The sequence below is a fragment of the Pipra filicauda genome, unplaced genomic scaffold (genome assembly GCF_003945595.2).
Source record: "Pipra filicauda isolate LSUMZ 115617 unplaced genomic scaffold, ASM394559v2 scaffold116_size3395265_pilon, whole genome shotgun sequence".
In the NCBI taxonomy this organism is placed as follows: Eukaryota; Metazoa; Chordata; class Aves; order Passeriformes; family Pipridae; genus Pipra; species Pipra filicauda.
In genome coordinates, this window is record NW_024103618.1 from 2,072,820 (window position 1) to 2,097,456 (window position 24,637).

At 46.4% G+C, this 24,637-nt stretch overlaps 3 protein-coding genes across 12 annotated transcripts in view; 2 read left to right on the forward strand and 1 right to left on the reverse strand.

Annotated features, from left to right (window-relative positions):
• Nucleotides 1-11,917: 11,917 nt before the first annotated feature.
• Nucleotides 11,918-14,746, forward strand: SLC10A4 (solute carrier family 10 member 4). Its single transcript, XM_027717730.2, has 3 exons — nt 11,918-12,549; nt 12,916-13,126; nt 13,798-14,746. Exons 1-3 carry the CDS (start codon nt 12,164-12,166, stop codon nt 14,311-14,313), a joined length of 1,113 nt encoding a protein of 370 aa, XP_027573531.1. The 5' UTR covers nt 11,918-12,163; the 3' UTR covers nt 14,314-14,746.
• Nucleotides 14,747-14,969: 223 nt separating this feature from the next.
• On the forward strand, nt 14,970-16,929 carry ZAR1 (zygote arrest 1). Of its 2 annotated transcripts, XM_027717751.2 has the most exons (4): nt 14,970-15,800; nt 15,886-15,978; nt 16,048-16,122; nt 16,202-16,929. In XM_027717751.2, the coding sequence occupies exons 1-4, from the start codon at nt 14,970-14,972 to the stop codon at nt 16,343-16,345; spliced, it is 1,143 nt and encodes a 380-aa protein (XP_027573552.2). In that variant the 3' UTR covers nt 16,346-16,929. The 2 variants fall into 2 exon arrangements, with proteins under 2 accessions (XP_027573552.2, XP_039240990.1); XM_039385056.1 differs by having other exon boundaries at nt 14,985-15,800; nt 15,886-16,122.
• Nucleotides 16,930-19,618: 2,689 nt separating this feature from the next.
• FRYL (FRY like transcription coactivator) overlaps nt 19,619-24,637 on the reverse strand; it is a 135,817-nt gene continuing 130,798 nt past the window's right edge. For all 9 annotated transcript variants that reach the window (XM_039385094.1, XM_039385096.1, XM_039385082.1 and 6 more), the window contains 3 exons: nt 23,604-23,714; nt 22,039-22,235; nt 19,619-21,700 (listed from right to left, as the gene is read on the reverse strand). In XM_039385094.1, coding sequence (XP_039241028.1) covers nt 21,442-21,700; nt 22,039-22,235; nt 23,604-23,714 — 567 coding nt within the window. In that variant the 3' untranslated portion in view covers nt 19,619-21,441. The remainder of the gene's footprint in view (nt 21,701-22,038; nt 22,236-23,603; nt 23,715-24,637) is intronic.

Here is a 24,637-nt window from a genome sequence, read left to right on the forward strand (position 1 = left end):
TGGTAGCACCACACAGCATCATCTCAAGACTGGGATGTAAAAAGGCTTGTATTAAGCTACTCACAGATGGCATGGATTACACAAGACATACACCCCTCTCTTCTCCCCATGGCAGTTAGCACAGCACTCAAGTATAGCCTACCCCCAGAGCAGCTCCTCCAATTAACCCAAGTGTAGCAATGACCCACCAATTCCATTGGCACAACTGTGACATTACAGGAGAGGTTGGGAGCCTGTGTTGCACCAGGATTGTTTCAGCTCTGGGGCAGCAGCAGCGACTGCAAACCCATGCTGTTTCTACTCTGCAACAGGGAGGATGGGCCAGTCTCCTTTTTTTACAGAGCCTGGCTTCTCAGGGCTTCCAGATTTGGGCATATGATTCAAGAAATCTCCTGGGAAGAGCTCAGCTGCGACCTGAATTTTCGCACAAGCAACAGTGGAATTTGCATTGTTATATTAGTGCTCAATACGCTGGTTGGCCAATTGCTTTTACTGTTCGTTATGCCCTCAAAATTAAATTTTTGGTTACTTAAGGTCTTTCTAAAATCTCCTTCTTAGTTCTTCGATAATGTCTTTCCTTATTTAGTAAAGGCTAAGATCACTGCCAAAAATGTCTTGAATGTAAAAAGGCCTGGGATGCTAATGGTGTGTGCTGGCATGCTGCAGGGACAGGGAGCTGCAAGGCAGCCTCTCCACTTGAAGGGACAAAAGTGCTTGGACATAGAATCACAGAATCACAGAATATGCCAAGTTGGAAGGGATCCACAAGGATCATCGAGTCCAACTCCTGACCCTGCACAGGACCATCTGCAAGAGTCACACCATGTACCTGAGAATATCATTCAAACACTTCTTGAACTCTGTCAGGCTTGCTGCTGTGACCACTTCCCTGCGGAGCCTGTTCCGGTGCCCAACTACCTCTGGGTGAAAAACCTTTTTCTAATATCCAACCTAAACCTCCCCTGACACAACATTCAGGTCATCACAGAGAAGAGATCAGTGCCTGCCCCTCCTCTTCCCCTCATAAGCTTATTCGCTTGCCCCTTGATTCTTACCCAGAGGCCCTCAACTGTGGCATTGCCAACTGTGAGCTTGATAAATTCTAATCCTTCTATTGCATACAGTGCCACCCCTCTGCCTCTTCTGCCCTGCCTGTCCCTCCTGAAGAGCCTATAACCATCCAGTCACACGACTCATCCTACCAGGTTTCACTTATGCTAATGATGTAGAATCTCCGGGATTGGGACAAAGCTTCAAGCTCCTCTTGTTTGCTCCTCATGCTGCATTTCTTCAAGTTTTGGCACACCATCCCATTACTCATCACTTGTGAGCCTGGTTTTCGAGCCTGGTTTTGTCCCTTCCCCCCTTGCAAGCTAGTTTAAAGCTCTATCAAGGAGCCCCATTGGCTCCTGTGCTAGAACTCATTTTCCCCTCTACGAAAAGCACAGCCCATCAGGTGTCAGTAGACCAGGTGTTGAGTAGAACATCCTGTGGTCAAAAAATCCAAAATTTTTCTGATTACACCAACCTCGGAGACACTTGTTGACCTGATGGATCTGCCTATTCCTATCAATATTATTCCTCATTACCAGAAGAATCAAGGAAATCACTACCTGTGCTCCTGATCCCCCTACCAAATGTCCCAGGGCCCTGAAGTCTCTTTTGATTGCCCTCGGACTTCTCTTTATTATTTTGTCACTGCCAGGTTGAACAACAAATAGCAGATAGTAATCAGAGGGCCTTATTAGACTGGAGAGTTTTCCAGTAGTGTCCCTTACCTGACACCCTGTGAGACAGCAGACTTCCCTGTGAGTTGGGTCTGGTTTGCATATCAGGCCCTCCATTCCCCTTAGAAGGGAGTCTCCTATTAAAACTACCCTTCTTTTCCTCTTAACAGAGGAGGTCTTGATGCAGGGTACAGGTGGTGTTGTTTTAGGATGCTCCACTACCCCAGAAGGACTTTTGCTCATCTAATCAGTTCTCTGGCTTTCTAGTTCCAGAGCCTCATACGTGTCGTAGAAGGCACCAGTCCTACCTGTCAAATTTTGAAAAGGAGGAGGAACCTTCCTCCTAGTATGTGCAGTGACCAGCTTCCAGCCTTCATCTCTAACAGACCTTTGACTAACAGTCCTTTGACTAATTACATTGCAGGGTTCTGCATCACATGCTTCTCCACTGGAGGTTCGAGACTCCTGAAAGTCTTGAGACTGTAGCACAGCAGTCTAGGCAGGGCGAGCAGGAAGGGCTCCTCTCTGACCATTCAGAAGCAGCCAATAGAGGCAGCAAACAGACTCAGTGGCTGCTAAGGAAGAGCAAAGAGATCCTATCAGCCCCTGTCTTATTAACACAGTAGTTTAAGATTCCTCAGTTGTGGTCTTGACACAGCGTAAAGCTCGATCCCCTGTAGCTGCAGGAGTCACTGTACCAGCCATGTCAGAGGCCTCCAGCCAGGCAGACCTGCTGATGGCAGACACAGCCAAAGAGTTACTTTGCAAAAGGTGGGCCATGGTTGAAGAGCTGCGTCACCAGATGAAGGACCTATGGGAAGAAGTGAACAGGCTTTGCAGTATTCACAATAAGTGAACAAGCAAGACAGACACCGATTATTTTTTGAGACAATCAGGACAGATTAATACTTACAGAGTATGGTGTTAATGTGATTAAAGACTGCTCATGTCAATCACTCTGTTTTGGTCTACAGATAGATATATGAACATGCTCTGTGAAATCAGATCACAGATCACAGAATGTGCTGAGTTGGAAGGGACCCACAAGGATCATCGAGTCCAACTCCTGGTCCTGCAGAGGACCATCCCCAAGAGTCACACCACATGCCCGAGAGTATTGTCCAGATGCTTCTTGAACTCTGTCAGGCTTGGTGCTGTGACCACTTCCCTGGGGAGCCTGTTCCAGTACCCAAACACTCGCTGGGTGAAGAACCCCCTTCTAGTATCTAACCTAAACCTCTCCCTCATGGCACTGCCTCCTCCTCACCTGGTTGGCTGCTGAGGGCTTCCACATCCTCATGAGGCTGCTGCTTGAGTGTTCCTGGACTTGGGAACCCTCTGCACAGCCCAACCTCACCCCAGAACCCTCTCCCAGTCACCACTGGTGCAGCCTCACCAACTGACATCTTTCCTGTGCCACTGAATCAGGGAGTTTAAAGAAGTTCTTGCAATGAAATCCCCGTGCTTGGTTATTGCTGTTTGCTGGAGGAGCCCAGCAAGTCATCCTTCCTGCAGAGTCTCCCTGGGAGCAGAATTCATGTGTGTCTGTAGAGACTGAAGGCGATTGCCCATTGCTTATGGCACATCCTACTGACAGTCTCAGCAATACCACTCAAACACTTCAAGAAACTACAAGTGAAAATTGATTCTGTGGATGTTTAGCAGTGGCAGAGAAACAGAATTTTTTTTGTGATGAGGGATCACACTGTACATGCTGCCTCCTCAGGAGTAGGGTACCTGCCGGAGCTTAGCACCCTTGTTGCCAGTATGCAGCTTTGCCACTATTTTCAGCATGATCTTAAGCAAATTAATTACTCCCATGTATAACTTCTCCACCTCTACATGAAAACAATAATGTAATGACCCTGTATCTTTGCACTTGATAATAAACTCTTTAGGGAAGAGGGAAGGATCCTTCCCTAGCTGGTTTTGCTTAGCATCTTGCATTTTAGGACCTGGTTTTGTTTGGACTTCTTGGTGTCAGTTTGAAGCAACTTGCTTTGTGAGAATGAGTTTCCATATTTTCATGGGAAGTGGTGACTGTTATCTCCCTGACCACTCTCAGTGCCTGTCCCACACAGGACTCCCTTGCCTGGAGGGGTTAGGGCAGGGTTTGTTTGGGTGGACTTTCCTTCGGGGCCTGGGGTTACTGCACAGTACCACTCACACCTGGGTGGAAATGCTGAGCACTAATACCTTACAGACCCCTCTGGGCAGCTACTTCTTTGGTCCCAGGTGGCATTGACTTCAGCAGCAAGACTTTCCTACTGATACTTACTCATCACTTAGGCTGCCCAAGTATATATGGGTAAAATACATGTTTCAAATATTTTATTTAGAAATTATATCCTTTAAACAGTATATATGTAATAAATGTTATATATTTAATTGTTTGTATTATTTTGATAATTTGGTAGATTTTAATATATTAAAAAAATCAATTTACTAATATTTTGTTTTCTGATATTATAATAGACTGAGAAGAGGAAAGGCGCTCTTAAGGCGGCCCTTCTGTGTGTGTTTATTCCAATCTTTTGTTTTTCTTCAATTCTTTCACACTTAAATAAAGGGCTGATGGATTTTTATTCCTTCCTCTGACTATCCAATCCAAAACAGCTCTGTCCAAGGGCCAAGGGCCATTCTCTGGCAGGCAGGATGCAAGATGCTGCCAGCTTAATAAAATTTGCAAGCAGTTCAGGACACAGACTTCATTTCTGGGATGTGAACCACACCTGACGTTTCCAGCTTGGCCAGATCCCTGTGATGCCCACCGTGCTGGGAGCAGCTACCACTGCAAGCACAGTTATGCCAGGGAGAGACACAAAGTTTTATCGATACCGGCAGGTGTCACAGCAGAGGACAAAGAGCATTTGCACAAGGTATCAGGGAACCAGGTAATCAGGGGCCAGGAGGAGCTTTGTGAGGTCACTCGGTTTTGCCATGCCACCCCAAGGCAAAGTCAGCAGCTGCAGCTCACCCTGCCACAGAGATGTCTGCCTGACCTTTCCTGGGAGATCGCTGCTGCCTGCCCAGACCATCCAGCCTTCAGCACCATTGCTTTTATTTGCCCCATCAGTATCTAATCTGAACCTCTCTTACAGCAGCTTAAACCCATTGTATTTCTGGGGACTCGTGATACTATTATAAAGAGACTACTCTCAACTAGTGGTAGAGTGGACACTCCAGGCAACAAATATTCCCCTGGCTTCATACCCAGCCTTTCTGCCTAGGCACTATAAAAAGGAAATAAAAGATCTTGTTGATGAACACATTCACACTTTCATCTCCCTGGCAAATCAACAGGTATACAAAACCCAGGGTACATCTGCCTCAGTTGCAGTGACATACAAGTTCTATTGATATCATATGTTATTAAAAAATATTCTACTTCATCACAGTTTTAAAAGTGCACATAACACTGTGTCAAGGCTATTTTCATAGGATTAATATACAACATTAGCTAAAAGAAGTACTAAGAGATTCCTATTACGTTTGAGATTTATTTCTTCCCATTTGCCCGAGATTTCTTCTAGACAGCTTGAGATTTAATATAGGTAATGGTGCACCTATTTTGAAGGACTTCTTATTTGCTGATCAGCATTACAGATACTCTTTTTTATTATTTGGAAAAAATTTGGCAGCAGGACAAGAAGCATTTTTACTCTAATGCAGTTACTAACACAAAACAGCCTTAGTCCACATCCGGGCACCTTCCATGTCACGATACAAATGGCACCTGAGTGCCAAAATTCTTTTTCCTGTAACCTGAGATACAGAATATTGATGCTATTAATTCTTACTGTTCCCATGAGGCTCACCATTAACATCCCTTTTAATATGGAGAAAGCTTTGGCAGGTGGGCAATGTAATTTTTCTTTTGGATGTCTTTCTTCAATTAAATGAATACTTATGAAGCAACTGCTGCTGTAAATTATTAAATTTACTTCTGCATTTTTTGACACCTAAATTATTCTATGGGACAATGTCTTGGTATCCCTTACTCTGATCTGGCATTTTTTTGCAAAACCCAAAATATAGATTTCACAGGCACAAAGCCACATGGAGATGTGATCTACCTCCATATTACCTCCCTTGATTTATGTCACTCATACCAGGTTCCAGCACAGGAAATTAGGAGGGGGCTGGGATCCTCAGTGGGCAATGGATGTCAAGTAAACCCAGATGGACCTGGACCTGGAACTACACACCCATCCTAAAGCCCCACCATTCACCAGGTTGTGTACATCCCATCGTCTGACCTTGATGACGACGACGCCCCCTCACAGCTATCAGGGTCCCTCACACCTGAAGATGCTGAACAGGCTGTTCATGAAACTCACAGGGGGGTAAATCAGGGCTGTGACATCCAAGACACACTGTCTCTAAAGTCCTAAGACCATCTGCCTGCAAGAACCTGTGCAAAGCAATAACTATGCCTGCAGTGCAAAATACCATTTGACTTTTAAAACTAAATCCATTGCTTTCAGAGTCATGCTCATCTCACCTCCTCTCCCTGCCTGGCTGTGCAGAATGCTAATTTTGGCTCTTCTGGACCCAGGCATGCATTAGTCATCAGGTCATTTATTTTATTATGACTTTTCATCTTAATGCTGATAATACTCCAACTCCAGGAAAAGATCAAATGACAACAAAATGGAACAATGTCTGAGGCGGAATCCTTTCTTATTTGAATTTGGGTAAAGGTATTTCACATAAAGGCATTTATTTGCTTAAAGAAAAACTTGCTGCTAGTAGCTGTTTTACAGTTGTAGGGGTAAAACTGCCTCAACAACTGAGTGTTAGCAGTCAATTTACAAAATTATTCTTCAATGATCCCCTAATTTAATCTCTTTTCATGGACCAGAAGCCTTTTTCTAATGGGATGGTTGGCAAAAGACCTTTTCATCTTGCTTCTAAAAGGCAGATCACGCAGCCTTAAACACTTAGTTCTAATTATGAATTATTGGAACATTGCAACCCAAGGCATCATGCCCTTACTGGTTGATTAATGGTCTTCAGACATCTTAAAAATAAACATGAGAGAACACTAAGTGTAACAGGGAGATTTTATTATAATAATTTCTGCCCTTGCCTGCTAACTCACAGTTTTAGTGAAAGGATCTGTTCCCAACTGCTCAGAGACTGAACAGATAGCAGGGACACAAAGGAGACAGCACAGCTCAGGCTTGTGCTGTTTCCCTTCCACACCGCTTCAATTTAATAAAATCTCAGAGGCTGTGAGTTGCAGAGAGCACTGCTCCCAAGGGAGGCATAAATAAGGAGCTGGGCTGGACTGAAACAGGCATCATTTGGAAGAGGAATCCATGAGAGAAGGGGACAGCACTCCCGAGAATGTAGAAATCACAAAGGCAGCAAGGAAGAGGAGAGGCAGACGCAGCGCAGCAGCAGAGGGAGGAGGAGGGTGCCTGGATGCCTTTACCACCTGAGCCAAGGAGAAGACAAGGATGATTTGGTGGGATCCCACCTGTAAGAGGAGAAAATGGACACAGCAATGACTCCCGCTGAGGAGGAGAGGAAACATTTATCTCATTTTTTGCACTCTGAAATTCAAACCCAGGGTCTAGTCAAGGATGCTCACCATGGGATAAAAGATGCTGATTATCTTGGAGGTTTAACAAGCAGGACTGAGCAGCGACATCCTGCTAAGGATGGGACAGAGGGGAGTTTAAGATAAGCAAGCTCAGGATGAGGCATAACAGGGCTGCGATGGGGCCAGGTGTCACACTGAAGGGTAGCAGAGAAGCCTGGGAAGGAGGGAAGGCGGGTCTGTCCTACTCCTTCTGCACTACAGACATCTGTGGGATCAATAAACTAACAGGGAACCTGTGGCTCTTGTGTGTTCTCCACCTATATTGTCCAACTGCACTCTGCCTTTGAGTGAAACACAAGTGATTCGGGGCAGGAGCAACGTCGGTCGATCGGTTCATCCTCACCAAAGCAGTTTCTGTCTAGGTCTGGCTGGGGAGGTTTTTTAGGAAAGACTTAATTGGACAAATCTCAATGCTTCATCTTATTTCAAAAATGTATTTTCTTGCCTATTTAGTGACCCAGCTCCCAAACAATATAAAATTTTAAAAAATGAAAAACTCATTTTGTCTGCTAAGATCTTACAGTTGCTGGCTCAGTGGAGGTGGGCTACTGGTGGAGGTGCCAAAAGGTGCAAAGTCCCCTCTGTGCTGCTGCTATTGAGAGAGGGAGAGGGAGACAGGTGTCAGAGAGGGACCTACTTCGGCAAAAGACCAGCTGACATGTCGTTCCTAGCAGAAAGATAACCATGGAAGAACAAGCAAAAGCACCAGTATCTCTGCACAATTAGGCTCCAATTCCCAACTCTCCTAAGCTATAAAAATAACCACTCTGAATCTACATCATAAATAAGATCAAGCATATACATTTCATGGAGTTTACCACAAGATTACCTGAAACTGTGTAGGAGATCACACTATACACCTTAAGGAGTATTTTAATTCCAGACAACAAGAGCAAAGACTTTTCTTTTTCCCATGGATAATTATTACTCTCCTACTAAGTCTTTAATTTTATTTCTATCCATAACCTAGGTGCATAGCAAGTAACGTAGAAATGAAGGGATTGCACATTCCCTGAAAATCAGAACCTACTCCTGTTAGGTCTCACCTGCACATCATTTTCATGGCAGTATTTTGTCCCAGCCTCTTTAGTAGCACCACCACTCAAATGTGCTGACCAAAAGCCTTCCATCCTCCAGGACTATCCTTCAGAGGCCTCTCTTCCTCTGCAAATACTCGGCATAGCTCCACAAATCAGCTGGCACGGATGTGCAGAGAGGCAGAGCACAACTAATGGGTGGGTGACGCCAGCCTGCAGCAGCTCAGTCCCGCTGCTCCCCGCAGACCCAGGCACAGCACACAATGAGCCAAGGTGGGAGGAGTAGGGAGCTGAAGTGGATACTGCACTGAAATGAGAAGAGTGGAAAAAGAGGGGGTAACCACGCTTTGCTTTCCCACCCCATGCCATTGTCTGCTTTCAGGTAGTGCTTATAACTACAGCATGCACACACCTGAAGTGCAACATGTTCAGGGTTTAGGCAAGTCCAAGACTCTGATTTACCTATAACTCGCTTGAGATTTGCAAATCAATCCTTGCCTGAGGCTCTTGAGCATGTGGAGTGACAGTCATGACAACTGCACACACTGAATCTTCTCCTGATGCCTCAAATTCAGCTCAGTGAACAACACTCTCAGCGAGTTCCCTTGGAGGACACCAAGGGGACCTTGTTGCATAGACACAGTGATTGCAATTTTGCAATAGTCCTGGGCTATGCCAGATGCTTTTAATCTCTGTCAGGAGAAGCAAGTGATTCCAAGAGCATCTCCACACAATGTGCTGGAGTAGTCCCTAGCTGAGCATACAGCAAGGTTGCTTTGCTGATTTCTTAAAGCACTATCAAAATTCCTTACAAGTTTATTCCAGTTAAAAAACAGGAAGGCACAAAAATCCTGTTGTAAGACAGCACACAAAATTCCTAGTGTTTGAGGGACTTTGCCTCTCTAGACCAGTTTATAGCACACATGCTCTTCTATGGAAATCAACCCCTTCCAAGAATAATGCAAGGCACTATTATTTATAACAGTTACAAACTACAACAAGCTTGTATCTCAGTGAGTCCTTTCCCTCCTTCTTCTTGCTCTTGCTAACTCTTATCCTCTCATCTATTTTTCAACAGAAGGACTAACAAGGAATAATTTGAAAATGATAAATGATCAAGTTTATTTGCCAAGTCTTTTTGTATTCAAATATTTAATTTGTGCCTTCCAATAACAGCAGGGTAGGCAGTAGCCTTTCTCCTGCCCTCCACAAAAGAAAACAGAGAAGGAATTAGCCACGGGTTCAGATACATTGAGGTGTTCACTATGTGTGAGCTGGCTGCCTCGCAGCCAGATGCTGCAGAGCTACTTAGCATCACTCCAGACTCCAGACCGTGCTTTAATGATGACATATTGGGAAAGCCTGCAGCAAGTTAAGGAGACAAGAACTGTGCCCAGCAGCAGGTACAATGTTTTTTCATTCTACATGCTGGACATGAAAATATGCTGGGTGCCACTGAAGGTCGTGGTACTCTCTGGACAGACAAGTAGCAAAGCACATCGGCTGGGTTCAGACTTGGCTTTCCCTGAAGACAGCACTACTGTTCTCATTTAAAACAAGAGCTGAACTTTAATTTTAGCTGATAAATTATAGGAAAAATCTCAAGAGGTCTTGATTTCTTGCTATGCATTCATGGTATTTTCCCACTAGAAATGCTACAGCTCAGTGTCCCTTAAAACTGAAGTTTATGCTGACCGGGTATGCTCTGAAAGAGCACATATCTGCTTCATTGTATCCAGGAATACTGGACTCCTCCTGTAACTGCCTGTATGATAGATGTCACACACTATGACACAAAAATATCTTCCCATGACCAGCCCTGCTCCAGTAGGAAGTTTGGGGAGTGACACTTGGAGATAAAGCAGAAGGCCTGGCCTGTGCCCTTCACACCTGCTTGATAAGCAGCCGCCTTGTGCTCTGCACAGTGGATCCAGGCGAGCTTACCCATGGTGATCTCAGCTGGGCTGCACCACAGGGAACCGAACAGGCATTACTGACAAACCAGGGAGGGTACAATAAGCAAATGATCTGCATGCTGTGAAGCCGAATATTGGCTACATGAAGGATGGAAAAAGATATAACAGTGGTAAGACTTTATGAAGCATGATAAATATACTGCAAGCACTTTTCTGCATATGCAAACCTGAAAATTAAGTTCAGAGAATGCTGTTGGCTCAAAAAGCCAACAAGATCCTGTGCTCCCCTCTTCTAGCAGTACACAGAGTCCAAAAATATGAATGAACTGAAGCAATCTGGATCCTATTTGGTCGTTCAGCTCTGATGACTCATCTTCCCTGAGCTCTCCTTAGACTAATGACAAGGAAACAAACACAGGCAGAACAGTATTGAACTTGGTCTCATTCTGGCAAAGTAGTGTACCCAGGATTTTATCACTAGTACCACTTGCACTTCTTGTGTTACCTGTACCCCAAGTAAGAATTAAAGGTTTTATAGGCAAACAATCTGTTTTTCTCTCAAGCCACAAATAATTTTTACTTGAATCCCAGGGCAGCCCAAAATTTTACCCAAATAAATTTTTGAGAAACTTGCTGTCTGACGGAGCTTAAGGAAAGCACCCAGTCAGGGCAGCTCCTGTAGGCTCTCTCCTTAAATCCAGTGTGTCCCCTTTGAGCTGTGACCCAAAACGCTTCACGCAGAGTAAAGCCGCATGTTAACTGCAGAAGCCTGAGTCAGCTACCCCCAGCCAGGAGTAGTAATGTGAAGTGGTGGCTGTGATCCTTCTAAATCCTCCAGGTGAAAGCAAAAAAGATAGTTACACTCCTGAGACACAGTCAGTAGCGGTGCCGAGAGTGAGAGTCACCTCGGAGGCTGCCCTCTCTTGGGAGTTCCTGCCCTTGCGAGTCCAGTCTGGCATCCTATGAAGCCCTTTGTTTTTGAAGGAACAGGGTGACACAATTATTAAATGAAAAGTAAATGCTGTAAGCACAATTTTATGACTGAAAACACTATAATCACCCTTGGATGTGATTTTTGGGTGGTGGACTACATTTCTTACCCTGGTTTGAATACTTGTGTGCCTGTGAGCTTGCCTGCTTCCTCTGACCACCCTTTAAAAGGCATCTCTTCTCCTTAGAAGCTTCTGGGACCCCATCAGCATAAAGCAGTGCCTCCTCGAACTCCTAAAAGGGCTTTCTATCCTTCCTCATGCATTCCCGAAGCTTTCACATCAGATGGCCATTTGCCTGGAGAGGGAACAAGCTTGGCTATCCCTCAGCAGAGGGGTCTGGTGCTGTCCACCCACATCGGGTGACACTGCGACGCTAATTGACGCTAATTTTAATGTCGATGTCGAAGTAAATCCCCTGATACCTCAGTTCCTCCGCTGGAAGAGTCAGGCCCTGCCCCGGCCCTCGGGAGGATGCAGGTGGCTGTGCCGGCTCCAGACTCGGGCTGCCGGGGTCGCGCCAGGGAGGGAGTTTCGGTCGTGAGCCTTTCTGCCGCCTGCGCTTCCCTCCAGCGGGGCCGGGCGGCGCTGGCGGCCGGGAGTGCCTGCCGTCGAGGCGGCTGCGAGACACCGCCCACGCCGGGGGTGGCCCCGCGTGGGTCCAGGGACGAGCGGGCGGCGCCTGCAGCAGACAGCGGCGAGGGACCGCGGCCGCAGCGCATCGGCAGCGCCCAGAGAGCCGAACCGAGCCGGGGCGGGATGCGGGCTCCGCCGGCCGCCGGGGCGAGCCGTGCCCGCATCCCGCACTGACGGCCCCCCCGGCGCCCGCTCCCTGCTCTGGGGCTTGGCCGGGAGCCGGCGGCTCCCCGGGGCCGCGCAGCCCATGGCCAGCTCCGCGCAGCCCCCGGCGGCCACGGGGGACGGCGGTCCCGACGGCGAGTCGCTGGCCGGGGGCGGCGAGGCCTTCGGGGACCGCTCCCTCAGCCAGGGCCTGAGCGTGCTGGTGGGGCTGGGGCTCTGCGTGACCATGCTGGGGCTGGGCTGCGCCGTGGAGCTGGGGCAGCTGGGGCAGCAGCTGCGGCGGCCTGTAGGGCTGTTGCTGGCGCTGCTGGGGCAATTCGTGGCTATGCCGCTGCTGGCCTTCCTCCTCGCCCTCATCTTCGCCCTGGACGAGGTGGCGGCCGTGGCCGTGCTGCTGTGCGGCTGCTGCCCCGGGGGCAACCTCTCGAACCTCATGTCGGTGCTCGTCGACGGGGATATGAATCTCAGGTAGGCGCCCCGCTCTCCTTCACCCCCAGCCGGCCGGGCTGCGGCGGCCCCGGGACGCGAGGAGGGTTCGCTGGGCACCTGCCGCCAGTGGAAGCGGGATGGACGGATGCGCGGACGGACGGGCGGGCACGGGTGGGAATCTGCAGCACTTCTCTCCTGCTTCTCCCGGGGCAGATCTTACGCGGACCCTGACACACGCCTCCTGCCCCCTCCCCAAAAAAGCCTGCCCGCGCCCTGGCCGGGGCGGGGAAGGAGGGTCTCTTGCCGTGAGAAGCGCCTGGCCGGCTGCAGAGCCCTCTTACCGAGGCGGCTGCTCCCCGAGCGGGCGGGCGGTGATCCCGTGTCTCTTTGGTTCCCCCGGAGCAGCATTATCATGACGGCCTCCTCCACGCTGCTGGCCCTTTTCCTGATGCCCCTCTGCCTCTGGATCTACAGCCGCCACTGGATCAACACGGCCGTAGTGCAGCTGTTGCCCCTGGGGGCGGTGAGCCTGACGCTGGGCAGCACCCTACTGCCCATCGGCCTGGGGGTGCTCATCCGGTACCGGCACCCCCGCGCCGCCGACCTCCTGGTCAAGGTAGGCACAGGCTCCGGGGGGGAGGTGGGCGGCCGCGCTGCGGGGGGATGCCCGGGGGCGGCACCGGTGGACGGGGGTCGGACGGCAGTAACCTTTCTGGTCCCTCCAAACCGACGGTAGCTTCACACAGGCATATTCAACTACTTAGGTGAAATACCAGGACTTACAGTCTTGAAATAAAACGGTGGGGCAGAGACGGAAAGCCAGGGAAAGGGCGGGTTACCCCCTATCACAGTGCACGGAAAGGAGGGCAGCGTGGCACTGCACCCTGGGAGTCATCCTGGACCCTCTACCAGAAGCATTCCCCAGCATCCCGCTTTCTCCCCACTTCCGCTGCACCCAGGGCAAGTGAGACCAACCTGCAGGCATGGCCATGCTTCCTGAAAATATGCAACTAAATTAGCTTAATTGTGAAAGGAAGAGTGAAGCACACGCCCTGGCTCTCTTGATTCCCAGCAAGTCATCCCAAAGCAAAATGATCGAGGGTGACCTCAGCCCCTTCCTTTCCTGGGATATGATCAAACACCACCAAAATCCCGAGCCAGGAGCAAACCCAGGAAGGGCAGCACAACCATGTTTCGCAGTTTAGGCTCTCTTAGCAAGTGTCTACCTGCTATGCTTACCTTTTTAAACCAATAACCCATATGTTCAATGTCTGTATCTGTTGCCAGATTTCCCTGTGGTCTCTCTTGGTGACTCTAGTGATTCTGTTCATCCTGACTGGGACCATGCTGGGCCCAGATCTGTTGGCACACATTCCTGCATCTGTCTACGCCATTGCAGTGCTGATGCCTCTAGCAGGGTATGCCTTGGGATATGGCTTAGCCACGGTCTTTAAAATGCCCCCACACTGCAGGAGAACAGTGTCTTTGGAAACAGGATGCCAAAACGTCCAGCTCTGCACCGCCATCCTAAAACTCACCTTCCCCCCGGAGCTCATAGGGGGCATGTACATGTTTCCCTTGCTTTATGCGCTTTTTCAGTCGGCAGAAGCGGGACTCTTTGTACTGGTATACAAGATGTATGGAAGAGACAGCTACAAGCAAGATACACTCGGAGAAGAGGAAGACACAGATATTTCCTACAAGAAACTGAAGGAAGAAGAGGTTGCCGATACTTCATATGGCACAGTGACCACAGAGGAGCACAACTCCATTCAGATGGAGCCAACGCAGACAGCGCTTTAGGCGAGATAAAGAGGTGACTCCCTGGGATGTGAATGTGTGTTGTGCTTGCAACTGGGCTGGGGCTGCGCTTGCGGAGCTGCCCAGCCTCCATTGTTTCTCCAGCTGCTCCCATTGTACAAGGTGATGTGTGTTTATTACCATGACAGTTCTACTTCTTCAAAAAGTAAGTGGGGGAGGGGGGGAAGGTAAAAAGTATCATTGTGATGCAGACCAGTAACTGTAAAACTTTATGTAAGGAGGCTGCTGCCCGGCTGAGTGCAGCAGGAATGGGTAGAAGGAAGGAGACAGCGTTTTACAAAGGCAAAGCCAACTCGGTGCCAGTATGGATGAAGGGAAAAACCACCTTGCGCGTGTATCTCTGTGCCTCCCACCTGCTGTAAAAGCATTGTGCTCGTTTGTTCTCACCACAAATACATGGCGAAGCCGAACCAAATCCGTGTTCTCCTCTGTCTAATCCCGCAGGGGTAATTAAAAGCCGCGCTGCCCGGTTCACCTGGGGCGCTGTGCGTGGCATGAGGGGATTGCCCGAAGCCCAGCACCAGGCGGAGACGGGAAGGGGCGGAAAAGCTGGCGCCCGTCGGGGGCGGGGGAAGCCCGTCCCCGCCCCGGGGGTATTTAGGCCGCCCCTGTAGGGAGGGCACTCCGGGTACGGTGCGATGGCGGAGGAGGGGATGGCGAGTTACCTGTACACCGCCTACCACCCCTACTCCTACCGCTACCCGCCGCCCAAGGGCAAAGGGGGAGCGGCGGGCGGCTGGCGGCCCCGGGGCAGCGGCTACTTCTCGGGTTACGGGGACGCGGCGGCGGCCGCCGAGTACTTCGACAACTACCAGCGGGCGCAGCTGAAGGCCATTCTGTCCCAGGTCAACCCCAACCTGACGCCGCGACTCCGCAAGGCCAACACCAAGGAGGTGGGCGTGCAGGTGACCCCCCGGCAGGACGCCTCGGTGCAGTGCTCGCTCGGGCCCCGCACGCTGATGCGCCGCCGCCCCGGCCCCGCCGCGCCGCGGCCCCGCGAGGCGGAGCAGGAGCTGGGCAGCCCCGCCACCACCAGCACCCGCGCCGTGCGCTTCCCCCGCACCATCGCCGTCTACTCGCCCATGGCGTCCCGCAGACTCACCGCCTTCCTGGAGGAGCCGAGCGCGGAGCCGGAGCAGCGGCCGCAGCAGCAGGACAAGGCGGCGGCGGCGGCCGTCGAGGAGGAGCCGGCCGCGCTGAGAGAACAGTGGGAGGCGGAGGAGGCCGCCGTGCGGGCAAGCTGGGAGAAGCCCACCGAGGGTGGTGCCGAGCCCCTGGGGCAGCGCCCGGCCGAGCCCCTGGAGCAGCGCCCGGCCACCACCCCGGAGCCGCCAGCGGCGACGGAGACGGGCCAGGAGGAGGAGGTGGAGGTGGCGGTGGCAGAGGCAGCGCGGGCAGAGCCGGCAGACCCGCCGGCCGCACCCCAGAAGCGGGAGCCGTCGGCGGGCAAGACCCGCCTGCGCTTCCAGGTGAGGGGTGGCCGGGGGGGAGTGGAGCGGGGCCGGGCTGGCCCGGGAGGTGCCCGCCCCGTCGAGTAACAGTTGTCCCCGGCAGTTTCTGGAGCAGAAGTACGGGTACTACCACTGCAAGGCCTGCAACATCCGCTGGGAGAGCGCCTACGTCTGGTGCGTCCAGGGCACCAACAAGGTAGGGCTCGGATCGTCCCCGCGCGGCCCCCTCGCCGCCGCCCCCCTGCTGACTCCGGCCTCCCCCCAGGTCTATTTTCGGCAGTTCTGCCGGACCTGCCAGAAGTCCTACAACCCGTACCGTGTGGAGGATATCACCTGCCAGGTAAGGGACGCCCTCCCTGCCGCGGGCCGGGCGGCCCCTGGGTCTGGCCACCCTCCCCGACCGCCGCCTTCTCCCTCAGAGCTGCAAGCAGACGCGGTGCACCTGCCCCGTGAAGATGCGCCACGTGGATCCCAAGAGGCCCCACCGCCAGGACCTCTGTGGCAGATGCAAAGGGAAACGCCTCTCCTGTGATAGCACATTCAGTTTCAAATACATCATCTGAGTGGGATAGGGTTTTTTTTTTTGGTTTTGTTTAGGGCTCTTCTAGAAAACTGCAAGTAGAGCAGATTTTTTTTGTTGTTGGTATTGTTGAAGATACTTAGTGAGGTGTAGCTAGGAAAGCATGAAAATAAAAGTACTGCAAAGCATACTCAAATGATCAGGTGGGTTTGTGCTCATCAGAGGGTGCATATTCCAAATTCTGTAACTTGCACAGGGGAAGAGCCCACAAGTGTTTTGTAAATGGGTGATGGTTTTGGAAGCACCTGGCTCAGGACCTTGTAGCATTTCAGGCGGATACGATTTCTGTTACTGCTTCTACTCTTGAACTAGTCAAACACTTGAAGTTAACATCAAATCAACATCTACAATAGTTAGTAGACCATCATTCATGAACTAAACACATAATAGTATTCACTTACTGTACCCACCTCTAGTCCATGTAGAAAGTATCCTACACCTGTTTTTCATCACTAGAAAATGATTGAGAAAAGCTGTGTAAGAACTAGGTCACTCTTACTGGTACAGCTGGTCTGCATTTAGCTAAGCTGGTGTTCTTGTCTGTAGACTAAAACCAAAGAAAGCTTTTCAGGGATAGTTTTCACAAAATGGTGAGGAACAGAGTCACTGATATTATAGTCTCTTAGTAAATGTGTTGCTCATCTTTCTTATGCAAGCTTATCAAGAGAAGTGACACTTCTGCCTGGCTTCTTCAACTCGTAGATAAAGCACTAGAGCTGTGCACTTACTGGATTACACTTGAGGAGTTTGATCTAGTTATGGTTTAGATGCCTGCCATTAGGGAAGGATCAAACTCCCACACCCTTCTGGGGTTGGGTTTGCAACTAGGAATTGTACTCTTGGTGTTTGGTAGTAATGACAGAACCAGCACTGTTTACTCCCAGATAATGCTCTCTGTGGGCCGTTGGTGTTTTCAGTGGTGATGCCCTCTGTGGGGACGTCATACTTCAGCAGAGTGTTACAAACTGACTGGGACTAACTACAGCATCACTATCTGAGCAGATTCAAAAGCTACTACAACCTACACTGCCACCCCCAGTCTGCCCTTTAGCTAAGGAGTTGGGTAAACTTAGAGGAAAACATACTTTTCTGAGAATGCTACTGAACACTGCTTTTGAAATAAAACACCATAATGCACAAAGCCTTTTGCAGGACTCTAGATGTAGCTTCTCTTTGAAAAGAGTGATGTATCTTGGTTATCACAAATTTGTCTACATCTGTACCTAGCTTACTTGAGACCACTATTTTAAAGACTAAAGGGAGAACTATTCTGAGCCCATGCTGTACAGCAGCTTCAGGGCCAGGTGGTTTTGCATCTCCAAGTGGAAGCTAGTATATGGCTGGATAGGCAAACAATATCCCTTGTACAAACATGTCTGTTTTGAGGGGCAGTGTTAATCCTGTAGGCTTAACTCATCTTGCTGTAAATTCCTGCTTTATTTCAATATACCCCTTGAACCTGCTGCAGTGACTAAGGCTTAATGCTTCAATGCCAATTTATTGCCAAGTAATTTTATTTATTCTCGCTGCGTTCATTATTATAGCAGCATGAGGCATTCTGGGAACAAGTAGACCTATCCCCTCCAGAGCAGAATACTGTTTTATTTCATACTTCTACCTGAAGTGTTTTTCCCTGTATGACAGTGAAAGTAAATATCCCTTGCTTTACCAGCTCACTCAGGCTTTCACAGCAAGTTTCATCCTTGCTCTGATCAACTTGAAAAGTACACCTGCAGCTGGGCAGTTTTCTGTGGGTGTGTGTGCCTTGTACTCACCTGTAGGTACTGTAATGAGCAGTGGCAAGTCTCCAGCTTGAGGAGGAATCAGTTGGGGCCCTCTCTGCAAGCCATCCAGCCACACTACCTCAGCTTGCAGTTGCAGCTATGATCTAGGATGTCTTTTAACTTCTGAGCATATTCCCCTCTAAGGGTGTTCTTCAATACATTTTCCTATTTGCCTTCCCCATTCTAATGGTCTGTTCCTGATGGATGCAGTGAGAGCTTGATGGTGATGAATTTGTGCACATTGATAATGAGCCTGAGAGTTGAAGCTCTGTGCCATGTCAGTATCAAATCATATGGCAATTAATGGCAATCTGAGCAGTCAAGTGCTTCCTACTTTTACATGTATTCTCACAAGCGCTGCTTTGAGGTTTACTTGCTGTGAAAATGGTGACTCTTAAATGATTATTATCAGTAATAGCCCAAAGTGAAATTTAGTACAACTTCAGGGTTGTCATCCCCACTAAGCACAGCACTAAGCAGAGCAGCAGTTGGTTCTGCTTGATAAGATGTAAAACAGGCCTAGCTGATGTGAACTTGGTGCTTCAGCAGCAACTTGCCCAAGCAAGCAGTTGATGAAGGCTCCCAGGGCAGGTAGCAGCAAAGAGCCACCCTTGCTTTCATTAGCTATTGCAAAGTTTTGTGACTTGGAGGAGTAGAGGGCAGTGGGCAGCCATATTAAACAAGCTTTCCTTTATCCTGTAGCATTCCTCAGTTCCATAGTAGCTCTACATGTCATCCCTCTTACATAAATATATTCAATGCTTTTACTGCTAGATGCTAGTTCTGTATTTCTCTAGTTCCTTTTCAGTTTTACTGCCCTGTCATGTCCTTGACAGCACACACTGTGTGTCATGGGCACTGGTTCCCAGACTCAGCAAGAAAAAGGAAAGCAACTCCTGACCTATGTGATTATGCAAAGTGGAAAGAAACAGCCTTTGTGTTGCCAGTTCTTCAAAGATATCTTGAACTTGCCCTGTACGGCTTTTTCATGACGGGATTCTTTTGCACATGTTAGCTCAGTCAGTGCTATATTTGCTGCATCTTACTGGAGCTGTCTGATGTTTTGTTTTTTTCTAGACAGCTTTACCATAGCTTCAGATTTGGAACAGACCTGGCATCAGGTAATGCAGGGTGGCAGTTTATGCAGTAGTTGAGGAGTAATTTTTGAAAAGCTTCACAAAGTTAAAGCAATATCACACAGTCAGTTGGTGTGCTTCTGCTCCATAGGGCAGGTTCCACTAGCCATTAGAAATGGAGGAAGATGTAAAGCATAAGGAATGACATATATGAATTCAGGTTTGAATTTCATGAGAAATCCATTAACAGTTTCAGAAGATGCCTAGGAAAATGCTGCTGCAATGACAGGACATAAAAGGAAAAAAACATGACTTCAGGGCACCCAGGTTTCTGTTGTCAGTGTTTGGTCTGCTTGGCTAAAGTATTTAAACTCTAGCTTGTAAAAATACACAAAATGACAGATACAATGTCTTTTATTTTTACAAAAAAAGCTGGTAAAAGATGATGTAAATAAAAGTGTAATGTGCCCCTAAATAAAACTACTTATCCCTGGTAAATACTAATTAAATAATTAAGAACACCATCTACAGTACCACAAAACCATCAAAATAATTCAATTTTATCAGGGACAGGGAAAAAAAATACAGTGAATATGGATGTGCCTTGACCAGTTACAGAACTTGTTAGGATAACATAACTACTGTCAGCAGTCCAACAGTGTGCACAGTGCCTTCAATTAATGCATTTCAGCATAATTACATTTCTAGTGGGGTCTAATTCCCTCAAAAAGGCAGAGCTAAGAATTTCAATTCTACATTCTAAACTCTGGAATTAGAGCCCATTAAAAAAAAAAATCACAGTGGGTAAGAGATGTATATAAAAATACTGGGTGTTCCTTTCAAATCACAGGAATAGTGGGACTACATTCTTTTTTTCTGGTTTTTTTTTTCTTTTTTTTTTTCTACAAAATGCTATTGGTTTCAACAGAATCCAGTTTGTTTTATGCTACAGACTTTGACACTGAACTATGAATATATTGCCTGTTTGCATGTTTTGGTAGTCAGTAATTTATTTTTTTTCTATATAGTCCCAATTCCTTAGGCTGCAGTTGAGTCATGAAGACGCATATACGTGCATTCAAACTCTTCAAACCCTGCAGACTACTCAGACTGCAAGTACTGTATGTGACTACCAGGAGGGAACCCCCCTTCCCCTCATAGCTTTATACACCTACTGTTTTAACAGTGCATTGCACAAATTTACAAGAAAAATACTGGTTTTGCACTATACAGTTTCTAGAATATATACAGAATAAAATAAGTTAACTTCTAATGAGAATTGCTGATGGGCAGCATATATCTTTAATATACATTTTAAAGTCTCTGCAGGCAGCTACTTTTTGGTTAGTTGTTATCAATATTTGTAACATAAGCACTGGTCAGAGAACTGAGCAGCATTCCAATAAAGTTAACAGATATATTATTTCTTTTAGAAACACTGGGAAATCCCAGTTGAAAATATTATTAAATGTCCTAACATTTACACACTATGAGGATTAGATCTAATAAAATAAAATTTCTTCAAAAATAATCTTGCAGCTCTTTTTAAGCATGCTCTGAGACCTTATTTAACAATCATCCATACCTTCAAAAAACAAACTGTCACATAGCCATACATTCTAACTCACACACATAATTTCCTTATTACAGACAACAAAAGCAAATAAAACACTGAGAAGTCAATGGTTTTTGCAGTCGTAAGTCATTCTACTCATGTTGGACTGCACATTCTTCATGACATAACAAAGTGTCTCGTTAGGTATTAGTTGATGATTATATCTACTACTGCTGGAAAAGCCAGGAAGCCTTGCAGGTCTTCAGCCAAAATAAACCAGCCTTGATTTTAGCATCATCCCACCTGCGATACTGATTCAACCCGTAGAGGCTGTTACTGCAAATATCAGTTAGAGTTCTGTTACAACAGAAAATAATGCATATGTATGCATTACATTTAAGCCCTTTTCCTTTCATGTAGTTTTTATAGATAAATTTAATAAAAAAATACTACTGCCACACAGGCTGCTGTGTAGAAAGAGCAGTCAAGTAGGATGTTCACTTCACTTTTCAGATTTTTACTTCTGATGAAACAGTTTCTTGCTGTGATAAAATTGTGTTGGTTGTCAGGATTGCTGGAAGCTTGTTTTTATGTTTTTCATGAAAGGTGCTCAATAATAGTCTGAAGTGTCATCATCATCAGTTCTTTTCTAAATGACAGCTGTTCAGAATCCAGTGCTCACAAGATTTATTCCTGGTCTGATCTTCCCTAGAAGCTGATAGGATTGCACCATGCGTAGAGACTCTCGAATTTCTAGATTAAGTTCCATCAGCTTTGAGCTGGCCTCAGACATGTCTTGGTTGGAGCCTACAACTGCAAAGCTGCCGGTCTGGCCAAGTGTCTGGTGACGGAAATATATGTGCAGCAGTGTTTGAACTGGGTCATCTTCAGAACTGCCAAAGATGTCGTGGGGCCAAATAGATCTGTAAACACACAATATGGATTTAAACATTAAAAAAATTAAATGTTTACATATTCTTATTTTTTAAACAGACACTTGAACAGAAGACATCGGAAAATGCAAAAGAAATGTTTCTTCCATAGAGTCCTGATAATTAACTGTATCATTTCTAAAGAACAAGTACTATTAGTATTGCTTTTTTTTTTTAAATTGCAAGAGCTTTAATGAAACAACAGCGCTTGTCCTTTTCAAAAAGGACATCCAGCAAGAGCTGAGAAAAACCTGGAATAGTGCCTATCCCTGTTTTTAATTTAAAAAGGTCCACTAAGAAACAACTGAAAGCAATCCTTAAGCACTTACCTGAAAGCCTTGACCTGTGCTACAGCTGATACAAACTCCTTGTTTCTCAGGGTTTCAATGAGAGAGTGAATAGCTGTTTCTGTGCTAGCTTGGGAAGCCTCTGCAATTTCAACTTCTTCAATACCGCTGTCAGACGCAGCCTCAGCCTCTTTCAGACAGCTCTCCAAAACAGCAAGTTCTTCGGACATGTTTATGACCTAAAACAAGTATAAGTTACCTTTTCTTGTTTAAACTATTTTCAGCCAATTTAATTTTCAGCAGATCAGATTTACATTCCACCCCCCTTTACATTAATAAATGAGAAACAGAAAAAGTACCCCCAAATATTTGCTGCAGTTGTTTAAGTATACAGTTAATTTAATGTAATGGCCCAAGCATCCATGTCAGGTATTTGGGCTTTCCCCTGATGAAGTTTCCTTCCTAGTTCTTTTAAAATTAATTTCAAAAAACACATTTCTTTTCCCCTACGTTACTTAATAACAAACTGACAAGAAAAGTTAAGCACTACAGAAAAGTATAGGAATGGTGTTACTACAAGGACACTTAAATATGGAGAAAAAAGCAAGAAGACTGGTAACCCAGCAAAGGAACTGTAATACAGCCTGTATATAATAATACTATCTTTAGCTTTAGCACCAATGCATGAGTAAAACACAAGGGCATCTCTCAGAACATGATTCTGCATCTAAGTTAGGCAAGAAGTGGGACTGTTGTGAGCCAACCTTCCACAACATTCTTCACACAGAAACAAACTTATTTGCAGCCTCTACAAAAATCTGAAAATACAAGTGAGGAACATACTTTTTTTTTTTTCCTGAAGCTACTCAGAAGCCAAAGACTTTCACCCAGCTTTTTCATTTTCCTCCCTACTATATCAAGACCCAGCCTATTTTTTTTCCTGCTACCTCTGTTTATTGCATTCCAGACCCAGGGGAGAACTTTCAGAAGATATTATTAATAGCATAATGCATACAGATTAACTCAATTAACTTCACGTACATACCACATACACATCTGAAGGATACCTTTTACTTCTGAAGTTACTACAACTAAAAATCAGGCATAAAACATCTAGAACGTGCTACTAACTGTGCTTGGGATGGGAACTAAGGTTGCAGAGGAATTGCACGGTGGCTGCAGTGACACAGTTAAATAAATCAGTTGGTAGCAAATGATGGTGTTTGCAATAGGAAACACCAGGATGATGGAAAGGGGCTTTGTCACAGAATGCTGCTGAGTGCAGTTGATAAGCCTTGATTGTAGCTTGATTAGAATACACCAGGAGCACTACTGAAATATTTAAAATCCTCATCACTGGACTCCCCGCATTCCTGGTTTTTTAAGAGCTTTGAAGATGTACAAAAATCAACACAGATAATTGAACATCTCAGAAAGTTCTTGTAAGGTCTACTTAAATCTCTTAATAATTGGCTATAAAACAGCTGGTACCCTCCTCTAGTTTCTAAAAAGATGTCCCACTGATGAAAATGTTATCCAAGTGTATTTTAAATTGTTTGACTTTAAAATGTCAACAATTACAAGCTAAATGGCATGATTTTCATTACCTCTGCTTCTTTTTTGATAGTTTTTACTTGACTGATGAGTTTGCAATAGGCTTGGAACAGAAGCAGCAACTGAAAATGCAACTTGTATAGCCTCCGACACAACTCCAGCTCCTACAAAAGTAAGCAACATTGTTATAGTGAGGAAGTGAAAAACTTCTACTATCCAATACAAGAAACAATAAGTCACAACTTCTTCAGTATAGAATGGGCAAAATTAGAAGTAGTTACTTGGTTTCTAAAGAAAATGCCAAAAATGTTGAAACTAACATAGCAAGAAGCTAATGAAAAGCAGGTGAAAGCTTCACTGAGTTCTAGATTTACAGGTAGCCCCTCTCACACAGATTTAAAGTTTATGTTTTAGTAAGTTGCATTTCCAAGAAGGGGCATAGGGTGGAATGTGAAGTGATTCAAAAGGCATTTTGAAATGTCTGGATCATTTCAAGATTTCATATCTTGAAAACAAGACAGTGTTTCATAGATCACTTTTATTATTGATATTTTACTGTTTTAAATTCAAAATCTAATATCCATAAGAAGCAGTTGTGGTCTGTAAGTATGGAGTCTTTCATAACCATGAGTATTTGTATTGTCAGCACAGTATATAACCTGGCCCTTAGCTTACACTGCCTGACGAGTAAGGGGAGAATAATTCCATTCCTGGAGGCAAGAATAATGTTTCCTTTATAAAAGATAGCCTTTATTCTATTTTAGAAAATACCATGTCATATATTCTTAAGGAAATGAAATAGCAGCATTAACTTATACACTGTCTTGGTTCCATTTTTATGCATCTAAAACACTAGTCAAAAGTGCAGACAGTGTTAATACTGCTTTACATACAGACATAAAAGCTACTGCTGATGGAATAATCTTTATAATGTTCTACTATCTATGGGATCCTATTATCTACAAAGAACCAACAGCTCAATGGGTTAGATGATGCAAAATTCAAGCACACGGCATTTCTATAATAGTCTATGACAAGACACCATTATTTCACAAATGGACGAGACAGATGGACACAGTTTGGTGAC

Bases quoted from the DNA above. Each gene is read 5' to 3' on its own strand.
- SLC10A4 (XM_027717730.2), top strand. From the start codon at position 12,164: ATGGCCAGCTCCGCGCAGCCCCCGGCGGCCACGGGGGACGGCGGTCCC. The intron at 12,550-12,915 runs GTAGGCGCCCCG...CCCCCGGAGCAG, and splicing joins GACGGGGATATGAATCTCAG to CATTATCATGACGGCCTCCT. The intron at 13,127-13,797 runs GTAGGCACAGGC...ATCTGTTGCCAG, and splicing joins CCGCCGACCTCCTGGTCAAG to ATTTCCCTGTGGTCTCTCTT.
- ZAR1 (XM_039385056.1), top strand. From the start codon at position 14,985: ATGGCGAGTTACCTGTACACCGCCTACCACCCCTACTCCTACCGCTAC. The intron at 15,801-15,885 runs GTGAGGGGTGGC...TGTCCCCGGCAG, and splicing joins AGACCCGCCTGCGCTTCCAG to TTTCTGGAGCAGAAGTACGG. The intron at 16,123-16,201 runs GTAAGGGACGCC...CTTCTCCCTCAG, and splicing joins TGGAGGATATCACCTGCCAG to AGCTGCAAGCAGACGCGGTG.